General features: G+C 38.9%; 1 protein-coding gene across 1 annotated transcript in view; it reads right to left on the bottom strand.

The window, feature by feature from the left end:
- Positions 1-3,253: 3,253 nt before the first annotated feature.
- The window catches only part of LOC117385508 (tenascin-R-like), a 69,207-nt gene continuing 58,789 nt past the window's right edge, over positions 3,254-13,671 (bottom strand). The window contains 3 exon segments of the mRNA XM_055228576.1: positions 3,254-6,719; positions 7,914-8,077; positions 8,515-8,676. Of these exon segments, the coding sequence (XP_055084551.1) occupies positions 6,603-6,719; positions 7,914-8,077; positions 8,515-8,676 (443 nt within the window). The 3' untranslated portion in view covers positions 3,254-6,602.

The raw sequence follows: 13,671 nt of genomic DNA, 5'->3' as shown, positions 1-13,671 counted from the left end.
TGCATTTCAGGTGCATGAGTCAAGGAGGAAATTGAAAAATGATGGATTCACCTTAGCTAGCGACGCTATAAATATATAGTGTCCGGAGACAAAAATCAGGTCCCCGTGACGTAACAGGCTCCGTGAACAACGGCACCCGGCAATTTCACCGCTAGAGTCGCCGCTTCCTGTTCAGTTTTATCTTTATGAGGTTTTTGCAGAGTCACGGTAAAATTAAAGATTTAAAGTTAAGGCGGCGGACGGGGAGATGCGGGTGGGTTAAGGGTCAGGGGTCAGAGGTTACAGGGTTAGAGAGCTGCGGGTGAATGTCACTGACAACATGTTAAAAACTACACAAATAAAATAAATCTTCACCAGGGGACACTTCTGCGTTTGGAAAGAGACGTTTGTGTGCTAAGGCTAATGCTAATGCTAATTTTGAGGCATAATAAATATTAAACCAACTGAAGCATACTAAATTTTAAATAACTGTGTAGTCTTTATTTTAATTGATTAGAATTTTAATATGTTGTTTAGTTTATGTTTTATGATTTTAATAAAAGTGACCGTTAGCTTTGAGACATGGCTAGCTAGCGTGCTGCTGTGAACAAACTGACACAAACTACATTATTAGATCAATAACATTATTTAAAGTTATGATTCTGGTTAAAATAGGTGAAGACTAGGGTTAAAGTTAGAAAAGTAGTGACTATATATGTAACGATCCAAAAAAAAGTGTGTATTTGTGTTTATATGCAGCCTGTGGTGACGTCGGGAAAAACAATAGTTCGTTCTTTGCATTTATTTAACCAGGTAGTAAAAATAAAACTAACCCTGATAGATAAAAGTAGCATAGATGAAAAATAACAAAGCTGATAAACGTGTCTCTCAACCGTTCACATTTATGTATACATTTATTATTATTATGTTATTGTGAGCTTTTTTTTTGCAGTCCTATGGCATGAGATCATAGACTGTATATATAAACGGACATAGCTAACCTGCTAGCTGCCGTGTTCCAAATAAAAAGTGATCACGGGCACGTTTCTCTCTCCATCGACTCGTCATTTTGGTCTTAAAATGTTCGTATTAACCCACTCTACATGATCCTGGTGTTTTTATTTTGCTTTTGTGTCCGTAACTCAAGATATGAACATTAATAACAGAAAAATCCGCTGCCTTCTTTCCCTGAGATTGCTCCCGTTAACGTTAGCAACAGGTTTGATTGACAGCGTTGCTAAGCAGTGCAGGCACAGGGGGTGTTACCTTCGACAGCTTCGCTCCAGATTGGCTCTTTCGTTGCTATGATACTCCTAATATGAGACTCAGCTCCAAATTTGCGTCTATAACTGCTAAAATATTCGCGAGTTTCATCCCTTACCTTAGAGTCCGTCTGCGCCCAGGACGAGCTCATAACTTCAAGGAGGATTTTGAACAGTTGTTTACAGTTTTTCTCCAATTACAGCTCGGTGTTGATGAGGCAGTCCTGAGAGGGGCTAGTGGAGCAGGAGGAAGAGGAGGAGGTGCCTGCTGGGACCTGTTAGCTGAGAGGAAGCAGACGTTTCTTATGCCAGACGACTGCGATAAAAAGTTCACAGTAAAATAATGTATATTTTTATTGCAGTCCGAGATTCAACACATGTTTTTCCACAATCTACAAGTCTCACAAAAGCCTCACGGTTTGAAAATGTGTTTGACTCTTTTTGAAACACTGTAGGCCACATGTGTCAAACTCAAGGCCCGTGGGCCAAATGCGGCCCGCCACGTCATTTTATGTGGCCCGCGACAAAGTAAATGAAAAGGTATGACTGTTTTAAAATGTCACTTTATCATTAGATCCACAATTATATAGCCATTTTTTTCATATCAGTGCAAATCCATCTGCAAAATTTGTAATTTGAATAAGTAATAAATGTAGAAACGGTTATTTAACAAGATAAAAACGTAGTGACATTTATCTTACAGTTACATCTGGCCCTTTGAGAGCAACCGTTTTTGTTGATGTGGCCCTTCCCTGCTGTAGGCGGTGGAGTAGACCCACTGTTTGAGAATCATCACTTCACTCGTCATTGTAACACAGGACTAAGTGCAGTGTTGGCAGGTTACAAGTGTAATTTAGAGGAGTTAGGACTTGTCAGTGACGTATTACAGTAGTAAAACGATCACAAATGTTTTTCTACTGATTAAACTATAGTGATTCATGTCTGTGGAGTCCCTCAGTTGTCCAGGTAGGATTTATATAGAAACATTCAAATCTGGACGAAAGGTTGTAGGAGAATTCTGGACACATTACAGAAAGATATAAGGCAGTGTCCAGCAGTGATCTGACCTGAACTGAAGAAGCGGCTTGGAGGAGAAGTGAAACATGTTCAGTCCTACAACTTTTTGTCCACTTAACAGATCTGAAGTTTTCTTTTATCATAGTGATTAATATATTATCACTGAGGTTCAACATACTATAGATGCCGTATTTTCCAGACGATACGTTGCACTTTTTCATAGTTTGTCTGGGGGTAGATGCGACTTCTATGTGAAATTATTAAAACAATTTCACACTCTAGACTTGTGCACCAGTATCTACTCCTCCTGTACCACTGAAAACTTAAAATTTCAACATTACGGTAATTCAAAAGAAGCGGGAGCGGCGCTTCATTTACCTCTGGAGTTAGTGGAGTTGTTCAGAAGTGACACCGAGGATGAAGAATTCAATCGATTTAGTGATTTGCAGTGAGATCCAGAGTAAACTTGTTTTTTCTGCTTTATTTATCTGATTAACTGTTAATATCTTACGTTAACAAACCAGACACGTGTTCAGTTCTGTCGATGCTTCATGTCGCTGAATAAATATAAATGTGTTACGTTAACTGTACTGATATTCCGCCTGCTGTTCTCCATTTTATTCTTTTTATTATAACTTGCCTTTAAAAATAAAATGTCTGTTCTAGGTCTCGGATTTTGTAAAATAAATTTCCCCAAAAATGCGACTTATATGTTTTTTCTTCATTATTATGTATTTTTAGCTGGTGCGGCTTATACTCCAGAGCGACTTATAGTCCGGAAAATACGGTAAATTCTGTTAAAAGTGTCATAACATTATCTCTATGTAAAACCCATGTTATTTTTCCCATTATCGACATGAGTTTTCTGCTGACTGGACAGAGTGAATAATTAGCACATAATAACTGTAAAATCTGCACTAATTAACGACCAAATGTACAAACTGCTGAAGCGAGCATGTGCATGAGATGAAGTCAACACAAACGGCACTGAATTGGACTATTAAATATTTTATTAATATGTAGAAAATGTATTAAAAAAGGAACTATATTGTACATGTTTCAGTCAAACTAGAGCTAAGGTTATCCAACAAGAAATCAGTAGTTTTAACATAGCTTTCCAACAGTCAACTTCACCTTTATGACATTTACAGCATTATGGCAAAAAATGTAAATGAATATAATAATTGAACATAAGAAAATATAAATTAAAATGGTTCGTAACATAATTAGTTCACTGTTCAATCAGATAAAAAGAAAAAAACAACAGCGTACATATAGATAACGTCACAGACAAGTTGCGTTTTTCCAGTGGTTCATAAAAATCTAAATATTACAACCTAAAAACACATAGAAACAAAAGGAACTGATAAATAAATAGTACGAGCTATAACTTACAATTGATGTCTTAGGGTCTTATAATAAACGTGTAACTTTTGTGGCATTTTTTTACTGCTAATGCTAAAGAAAACAAGAACTGGCATGAATCTGTCAACAGCTGATGTTCCCTGAAGGTCATGAAATTTTACTAGACCCAAACACGTTATAGTGCGCCGTAAGACACGCCCAGCAAATCACATTCTGTTCCTCCAGCGTTCCTCCCATAAAAACGCACAAACGCAATACTTAATAATAGAAAGTACATGGAAAATTCCCTACTCTACAATGAATCACGGCGGGAGATGGATCGCGGGAGAAGCAACGAGACAGTCACTTTGACACCCAAACATTAATCAGCTCTGCAAAAGGTCGCCCAGCCCATACACATTTGTTCATTGTTTACTTTTTTTTACTTGCATCTGTTTTGTTTTGCCTTTGTTAGCAATTTGAGCCTCTCTTCATTGGCCCGGAGAACTCATTTATCAAAGTTAAGTCGCTTCACCTACTCCAACCTTTCCAGCCAACTTCCATAGCAACCCTGGCCGCCATTAAACGTTTAGTAAATTAATTATGCAACTTGTTAACGCGATATCGGGGATTCGGTTTTTAATTTTAGCTGGATATATTTAGAGCTGGGTTGTTAATGCAGAGGTTACCGGGATGTATGTGTGAATCTGGATGCAAATTACAGAACGTATTTAGTCGAAACGCTAATGTGCAGCTTTAGTCACTCAAGGTTGACATTCTGACATAATGAAAACACAAACTTTTAAATCCAGCGGAAGGAAGGGTCTTTGTTTTGTTGCTGCTGCTGCCTGGCACTGCACCGCAAGTCAATTACACAAGAGCTAACAGAATAAATGAGTATCTAAAATTGTCTTTCATTACCAAATGTAGAGGGAGCTCCAAGGAAGAAATTAAGGACAAGAACAGTGAAGAAGTGTTTCGCGTTAAGTTGACTTCTATAAAATTAAAAGGGTTTTACGTAGACAACTCGTACACAAAAATGCTCGACAAGTGCTTTGACTATAGTTCTGCTGCGTAAAGGCTGTATTTGTGGAGTGGACGTAGCGTTGTCGCGATACTAAAACTTCAAACTCGATTTTGATACTAAGGAATAGACTTAAAACTGTTTTTTGCATCAATTAATATCTGATTTTCGATGCGTTTGACAACCCTAAGTGGACACAAATACAGGCTCACAGGTTCACAGCAGGTTCTTCACATACAATTTGTCAAAAACAGGGAAAATAAACACAACCAAAAACACTGCCGTATAATACAATTCACAGTGGCTGTACGGGTGAGTGTAAAAAGAAATTTCACAGTTTCAAAATAAAAGTGCCTTATGAAAATCCAAATAATGCCTGCAGTCCTGGTGACAAAAAACCCCAAAATAATCTACATAACTCTTTTCATTTTGACAACAGAAACAGGATTTAGTCTGGTGTGTTTGGTTGATTGCTGTATAAAAGAAAATAAATGTTTGAAAATAGTAACTAAATACATAACGCTGGAAGGCCACGCAGCAGATTACACCCGGACAGTGAAAGAATACAAGCACCGCCATGTTGGTTCTGCTGGGAGCTTAAACAGAGAAGCAAAGAATTGGCTCGCGCAATGCAATGTTCTGCTTTCTTTGTTTAATTTAGGCTAACACTGGATTAACAACATGACTTTATTTGGAGTTTATGAGCAACATTGAATACACCCACCCAGGGACATGATTAACTGCGAGTCCTAAAAGGCAAGACTTCATTAAGAGAAGAGAATGACCATATTTCAAACAGCAGGCTGAGTCTATAAAGCAGATTTAGCTTAAATGTCACCATAACTGCAGGCAACCACATCATCAGTAGTCCCACACAGAGAGAGCAGGAGCACGCCTTCGTTCATCAGAGGGGAGTTGATAAAATTATGACTATTGTTCATGAATAGCCATAAAAGTCACACAAATGAGACCAGAATAGCTTATTTGTTCTTACTTTTAGTGCAAATGAAGCTTCCTCTATACTCCCTCTATAATAACTTTATTAAATACACCATTATAATTTTCTTTTTTGGCTGATTTATCCAGAAAACTCATGGTGCATTCATGTGATAGTGAATACACCCAAAATGTTCAGAAAAAGCCAATAGATGGAGATGTATCCGGGCTCAGACGGCCAAATAAAAAATGAAAACACGGTACCATCTTGTCCACTATTCTACGCCAAAATATATATGTATAACACCAACTGACAAAATAAACTATTTAATGCACAGGAAAAAGTGTACTTAAATAACACATCTGGACACACTGAGACATTTGGAGGAATTAGAAATATCACAGAGTTGTTGCTGGTGCACTGCTTTCTGAGAGATTCGGTTGTTGATTAAATTATATCCATTGTAATAATAACATTAACTTAAATAGATGCAAAAACAGGACTATAAATTAAATATAATTAAATTAAATGAAATAGGTGAATATTGTCACAATATCAGTTATAAAAATATAGATATCTTACAGTTAGGAGTTTTAAGGGCGTGTACAGTTTATTTTTGTTAAAAGCGTTTGAATTTAAAATAATACTCCCTCAGTTTGGAGGGTGTTTCGGAGCTCTTGTCTTTCCTACACAGGGAAAGGCCATTCACAGACTTAAAAGGAGAGAAAGCTCTGGGGTTGCCTTCCTGTTTTACAGCAAAATGAACAATTGTCATCAAAATTATTCATCAAATACATACATTGTCTTCTGGGCAGAAGTACAGCAGGAGCAGACAGCGAAAGCAGGAGAGAGGATGTACGCAGGTCGGACCATGTCTCATGCTGCTAAGAGTGGGTTGTTAGAGAGGCTTTTCACACTTCGTAGCTGTTATGTAACAAACGTTAACATATTAGTAGCTATCTTCTTGTTGAAGTTATTCAGATCCTGTGTTAAACATGGTCCGACCAGGGCTCCATCACTCCAAGCCGGGGGTGTGCGGTTACTCAGCTAACCGCCTCCTCTTGCTGCTGATGCTGCGGAACTTGAACGGCCTCATCTTCATCTCCACAAACGGAATGGAGAACTCATGGCCTTTCCAGTGGTACCAGTTAATCCCCTGCACATAATAGTCACATAACAGGAAAATGCTAAAATGCTAATGCCAAATATTTACTGAGCAGAGAAGGTGTTTCATGAGTGATGCCTACTTTATTTTAATGGGTATATACTTGAGAGCTGTAGGCAAATGTTTCAATTACAGACGTTCTTGGAATGGTACTGCAGACTCTCTTTAAAGCGACTTCTCTTTCTGTCAGATGTGAGTTTCTCAGTACAAGTCTATCCAGCTCCTCTCTCAATTTCTGTCATCAAAAGGCAGCTCGAGCTACAGAGTGCTGGAGACGCACTGATGCCTGACAGCCTTTAAAGTTGAGCCAATCACAGCCTCACAACACCTCTGTCTATCAGACCTCTTCAGAGCGCCGCTGAGAACTGCAGCCTGTCATTTTCTATAAAGACCGGGGAGCCCATGTTTATTGATCTATTATAGAAGGACTGTAGCTTTTCAATACAGTTTATGTTTGAGCGGACTGAGTGAGCAGCACACGGGCCATCAAGTACTCAGTTATGTACTAAACAATGGTACGACTGGTATGTAAACGTCCTGGGTAAAATATTAATCAAGCCAGGATACTTCAACCCTTTTGAAAGCAAGCTGACAGCTGCAATTTGACCAATATTACTTCAACAACCACCAAACTTTAGAATTACATGTACTACAAATACTTTTAGTGCCTTTCGTATACTTACTGCTACTCTAAAACCTTCTCCTACTATGACACATGTACTGTATAAATAAATGGACATAGCTAACCTGTTAGCCACGTGCTTCCGGCTCCATAAACTCTGGCTCCAATTCACTTCTTATTGAAAAACTGATGTCAGGCTCGTCATTTTGGTCTTAAAATATTTGTATTAATCCTTGCTACATGATCTTATTTATGTATTTATTTGGCTACTTTATCCATAAATCAAGACATTAATAATAGATGAATGAGGTGCCTTCTTTCTCTGAGGTCACTCCCACTAGCGTTAGCAACCAGTTTGATTGACAGTGTTGCTAAACGCCTGTTACCTCAGTCTGGATTGGCTCTTTGGTTGCTATGATATGAGTATGGCACATATAAATGCAAATAATAATAAACATGAGCAATTAAGCAAAAATCATTGGTAGAATAAGAAAAATAATACTAATACTAGCTTCTCTTTTTAGCAAACATTTAACATATAGAATACAGTTTTGTAGGCTGACCTGGCTGTGTCTGGACTCCCCGTATTTGCCGTTGAGGTTGGCCCGGTGGCAGTTCTTGTACCACCAGGCCCCTTTGTAGGACAAGGCACAGTTTGTGACAGCAATATCGTTGTCTCTGTCTTTAGTGGAGAAGGGCCGGCCCTGGTGGTAGCTCAGAGAGTCCCCTGTGATCAAAGGCACAAAGTTAAACTCTGAAGGAGAACGATGAGTAAACATTTGTGTGGAGCAGCAGTGAATAATAGTGTGATGAGGGGATTTAAATGGACAGGCAGGAGGGAGATGGAGAGGCAGAGAGGGTCCTGCCGCAGCCTCGGTGAATGTATTTAGGCTGAGAGAATTAGAATGATAAACATGAGCGGGTGACAGGTAATTCTGGCATATGGTCATGTTGACAGAGGAAATGTGGAGGAGCTTGAGGGAGAAGACGGAGACAGGAGAGGCGCTTTGGCAGATGGCAGAGCGATGATGGGACACTATTTGCGGTGAGCTTAGAGATTCTGCCACATGAATAAACTGTCCTTCCTGACGTGAAGTAGCAGCACAAAGTTTTTATATAATGTCCTATAGTAGCTCATCCTGAAGTTGGCACATATAATGATACCTGCGGTGCCGTTGTACTCCCCTATCCTGAGCTTGTAAAGGTTTCTGGCGTCCCCGATGGAGAATTTATCATAATTTGCGTAGACCGACTCCTGTCCATCCTTCATGTCGATTCTCAGCTCATAACGGCCCTGAGCGGCGATTCTCTGGATGTTGTCCAAGCCTGTACACAAACAGACACGCACATCACTTATACAACTTTTACGCCAATATGTGAAAAGCACCGTTAGCGTACTGCTGTATTTCCTTGCGCTATGTCTCGACGCTTTCTATTGAAATGAAGAGCTTTAACCAAGTGAGAAATGATTTAAAAAGTAGTGGATAAGCAGCGAATGCAATATAAACCAATTATAGAAAATGAAAACGTCAATCATGTCAACTGGGCAAAAAGTTTTTAGAGTGAAGACGCTTCGCTGCTCATCCAAACCGCTTCTTCAGTTCTGGTCAGATTACTGCTGGACACTGCTTCATATCTGTCTGAAGGGAGGAGCCAACTACACTGAAACTAACACACCTATTTGTTTACAGAACTGAAGAAGCCGCTTGGATATGGATCATGCCTGGATTTCAGCAAAAACGGCTAAGGGAACGGTCCAACATGGATATAAATCTGATATTTACCTATACCAATCCATAGCAATCACCACAAACTTATATTAAGCTACAGTATGCAAAAATGATAACAAAACAAATGCACGCAGTCTTATTTTAACACACACAGAATCTTTATAGTTTAGGCTGAAATGGTCTGTGCTTCTTCCTCCTCATTTGCCTAGCAGCTTTAAATGAAAGCCTTTACTGGATTGTGGCACTCAGTTTAGTCTTTTCCACGGCTTCCCTCGGAAATGTCACATACTGCACTTTTCTAAGAGCCATGTACTTTTACAGTTTATCTTTGAGGCAGCAGAAACACCCACAACTGATAAAGTACAGCTCCCTGACCTGTGCGAGTGGACAACATTCACTATCAGATTACAACAAGCTCCTATCAGGAAAAATGTGCCCTCTCCTGCTCAACCCTCTATATCGAAATATAGTGCAGTGTAGTAGTTTTTAAACCCCTGGAAAATGTAAGTAAAAAATCTGATAACGGGGAGGGGGCAGAGGAATCATTCTGCTGCGAGCTGTGGATATAGTGATGACATCCGCAGTGACCCAAAAGCACTCATCTGGGGAAAGTATTGCTGAAATAAAGTTCTTTACTTTATGTCCAGCCAGTCCACTATTGTCTTAATGTTTTTACTAGAGCCATTTTAACACTTCTTCTTTGCAAACCGGGAGTAAAGCACATTTTGGGAACGTTTTGCCAACATGGACACAATTGTACATTCGCTTCACTGCGTCACTGCACCAAGCTGACATTGGTATTAGATGTGAAACAAGCCGAGGTCACTCAACAGGAAAAATACATCGCCCCAAAGCCGCTATAAAACTGCCCATTCCCTAAACTGTGGCAGATAATTGTGCAAGCTTAATTTCCATATCCTTTACTGCAGCTGCCCGGCGGTTAAGTGGCTCTTCTTGGTCGGTCCTATGAGAGGAAATGATATTGATGTTTATGGTTGTGTGGATCGCTGTAGCGTGTGTGATTAGCTAAATGTGTAATAGCGCCTGGGGGTGTGACAGTGACCCCGTGTGGCGAGGGGGGTGAAGGTCGCGGGCAGTAGCTCTTCGCTGGTCGTCCGTGTGACATTAGCTTGTGCTCTCTGTGTAAAGACCGCACAGATCTTTCAAACGGCCACACCGCGGGCAATAAGGATGGGCTAAAGCGGCGCCCGTGGACCATATGGCAGCTCATGTGCTTTTCATGTGTCACTGGGGTCTATATGTTATGTAATGGAGGGAGTATACAAGTGTGATGTTGAGTATACACGCTATTGAAGCTCACTGAGAAAGAACATGTCCATGCGATGTTTATTTTGTCAGCTTTAGGTCTTCAGCCTCTGGAATAATCCTCTCTGTGTAATAGAACAGCCCCATCTTTAAATATTTCAAAATCTTTGTTGAAAAGTCACTTGTTTGCAGTGACTTTTAACACGAGCTGTATTTTATTGTATTTTATTGTATTTTATTGTAACTGAACATGTGTCATTCAACCACACCTATGTGCAATACTCAAGTCACTTTACGAATATGTTATATTAGAGTCTATTTTTAGTTTATTTTTAAGTCTATTTTTGTATTTATTTTAAGCTATTTATCTATTATCTTGTTTTATTGCATGTACCATTTTCCTTCTGTTCTTTAACTGTGCGGTGCAATACTGGAATTCCCCCACTGTGGGACTAATAAAGGCAGATCTTATCTTATTTGTATTTTTCTGTGGTGTTTCTGCATGTTTTGTTTTATATGATTGGACTTTACACTGCTGTTGTGTAGCACTTTGGGCAGCTATAGTTGCTTTAAAAATAAATCTGACTTGACTTGAGCTTTATTCACAAAACCAGAGCAAGTCATCAGCCTCAAACATGTCTGTTTTGATGATGCTGGTATTACAGTATTGCCCTTGGTGCCCTTGGTTATATAAACAATAAATAGTTAGCATTTGTCAAACAGTGAGACTATAACGATCAATTTACCATACCATACTAAATTAAAGGGGCACTATGTCATTTTTCTGGAGGGGTCTTACGCCTTGTTTTTGCTTAAAATCTTCCACAGCGTGACCCTCCACCAGAAAAGTTCAATTTTTTTGGTTAAGTAAATGAATTTGCATCGTGGTAAGTGCATGTTTCCCTGAATAAGAAAACATCTTGTATTGAGCTCTTCTAGTATAAATATAAAGCCTAAAACTGTTGAACTAAATGACCCGCAAATTCCAACATGTTCAGTAAAGTTTTGAAATTCTTTTTAGTCAAAAATTGTCTGCTTCTGACCTAGATAAGTGAGCCATTTGGCCTTTAACTTGCCCGGATCTCAGTAAAAATACCAAAGCAAAATCTTGTAATGTTGCAAAGGGAGTTTTGGCAGTGATTCTATTTGCAGTGCTCCTCTTAGTTATTTTTCATGACGACTTCCTCCTGCTGTGCACTGTTTCTGCATCAAACTTTGCCAGAAAGAAGGATCATAACAATCAAAGGCCACGAGAGCTGCCAAAAAGCAACTGCATCTCATTGAGTTTGAACAGTTTAAATAGAACACTTTATTTTAAGGTGCACTTGTTAACATCTATCTAACTGCTGTGCAAACGTTTAAGTGCCTCATTTGATCTTATTGTTATTAAGTTATATAAGGTATCGACTCTTAATATTAGTGTCTTAATACTGCGTACCTTATCCTGCTGCTAATTAGACATTTACTAACACTTTATCAACGCCTTCATAACATTTCTTGTGGCAGAAGTTAACTTTTTCTTTAACAAAACCCTACTTACCAAAAGCCTATTAGAGTCATAGTTCATGTACAAAAACGGCTACGAAGCAGTAATAAGTAGTTCATTAAAAGTGTAATTAGCAGAATAAGGTTAATATCTGTGCTGGGGCTAGACACATTTTGACCAAGGACAAAGAAATGGGTACAGGTCCTTTAATAAAACTAATCAATGTAGAATGAAATTAGCATTAGCATTGGGAATAACCGAAACTGTTTCTTATGACTATGTACGCACGGTCTTACAGGTCAAACGACTTTGTCCTGACATTCCTCCCTCTTCTCTCTCCCTGTTCTTTTGTGCTCACATGTTATCTGTAATCTAGAGGGCCTTTCACTGGAGTGCACATCTCTCCTTGATGCCACCAGCCCGAGGTTACATTAGCTGCTTTTAAGCTCAGAAAGGACAGAGTACAGTGGAGGCAGAGGGAGGAGAGTGCAGCCCAAGAGGCCCACCAGTGTGCACACGGAGGGGACTGGAGCTCGATCGAGTCACACAGAGTTTAGTGAAGTGAATATTCCACTAAGTTGTGCCTCCACCGCTCTCTCATTGAACTGTGAAAAGTACAAGCGTCTGCGTCAGGTAAAGTGTGTTTGGGCTGATCATAGCTGACTCGCATCTTATCAACTGTGCACCAGCCCATGAGAAAGAATGAAATTATTATTATTATTACTTTTGTTTTGATTTGTTGTATTGTGATTTTAATGTCTTTCTTTTTCTGTAAAGCACTTTGAATTACTTTATGTACGAGTTGTGCTGTACAAATAAACTCGCCTTGGCTAAACTTGCCCATAAGAAAAAAATGAAAGAAAGAAACAACAAAAAACTAAGTAAATATCAAAACAGAAGGACAGACGAAAATCCTGTCCAAGGTCGTTTCAAAATTGAGGCTTTAGGTACAATTTAGTTTTGTTTTGTTTACACTTTTTAGGTCAAACAGGTAAAGGTCAGTATTGTTTGCACAATGTGTAAACACAATAAAGTATTAAACGTTGTGCTTTACAGTCATGCATGGATTGTGTTTAATAACTTATTTTGTGCAATTATAAGTAGCATTAAGTATCTATCTCTCATTAACAAGAAGGAGAAAGTACAAGTGCTGTTTGCTTCCACTTTCTTTTCCTCAGTTTATACAGTAAAGGATAAAACACTTTTGTGCTAATAGTGACCAGATAAATGGTTTTTGAGAGAAAAAAAAAAAAATGATCCAAATAAAAGGAATGGCTTTAACAGTTTAGAGTCTCGCACCTGGGCCGACTTTACACCACACTTGTTCAAACATCGTCTGAAACTGTGATTCTAAACCAGGCCAAACCTCAAAAGCTTTTTTTTGTTTGTTTTGTTTAATAAAACCAACTACTTTAGACAACTATTACTGCAGTATTTAAAGTTTTGTTTCATTCACACATGTTTAACACACAAATCCTGCGTCTAGGCTGATTTTTTCTCTCAAACTGAAAACACTCTGTTTCACCTTGTGATGTCATCATGTGGTAATACAGGAAGTGCTCCACCGTGTTTTTAAACTCCACACACCTTCACTTCTAGAATCATTTGGGTAATTTCAGTCCTGGCATTGCCAATCTCTGCTGAACTAAAGGTAAAAGGAGTTGTTGAACTTGAAAACACTTGATGACATCACAAGGTGGAACAGAGCATTTTGAGTTTTGCAGATGTAAACAGACTAATAAGCCAGGATTTCTCAAACATGTGCAAATGAAACACATGAAAACCCAACTCTAGGTATGTTTTGATGACATAACAACATTATAACACGGTTTAAATCAC

Source organism: Periophthalmus magnuspinnatus, chromosome 17 (genome assembly GCF_009829125.3).
Source record: "Periophthalmus magnuspinnatus isolate fPerMag1 chromosome 17, fPerMag1.2.pri, whole genome shotgun sequence".
Classification (NCBI taxonomy): Eukaryota; Metazoa; Chordata; class Actinopteri; order Gobiiformes; family Gobiidae; genus Periophthalmus; species Periophthalmus magnuspinnatus.
Note: the sequence above shows the minus strand (reverse complement) of the source record. Positions and strands in the feature narration are given on the sequence as shown.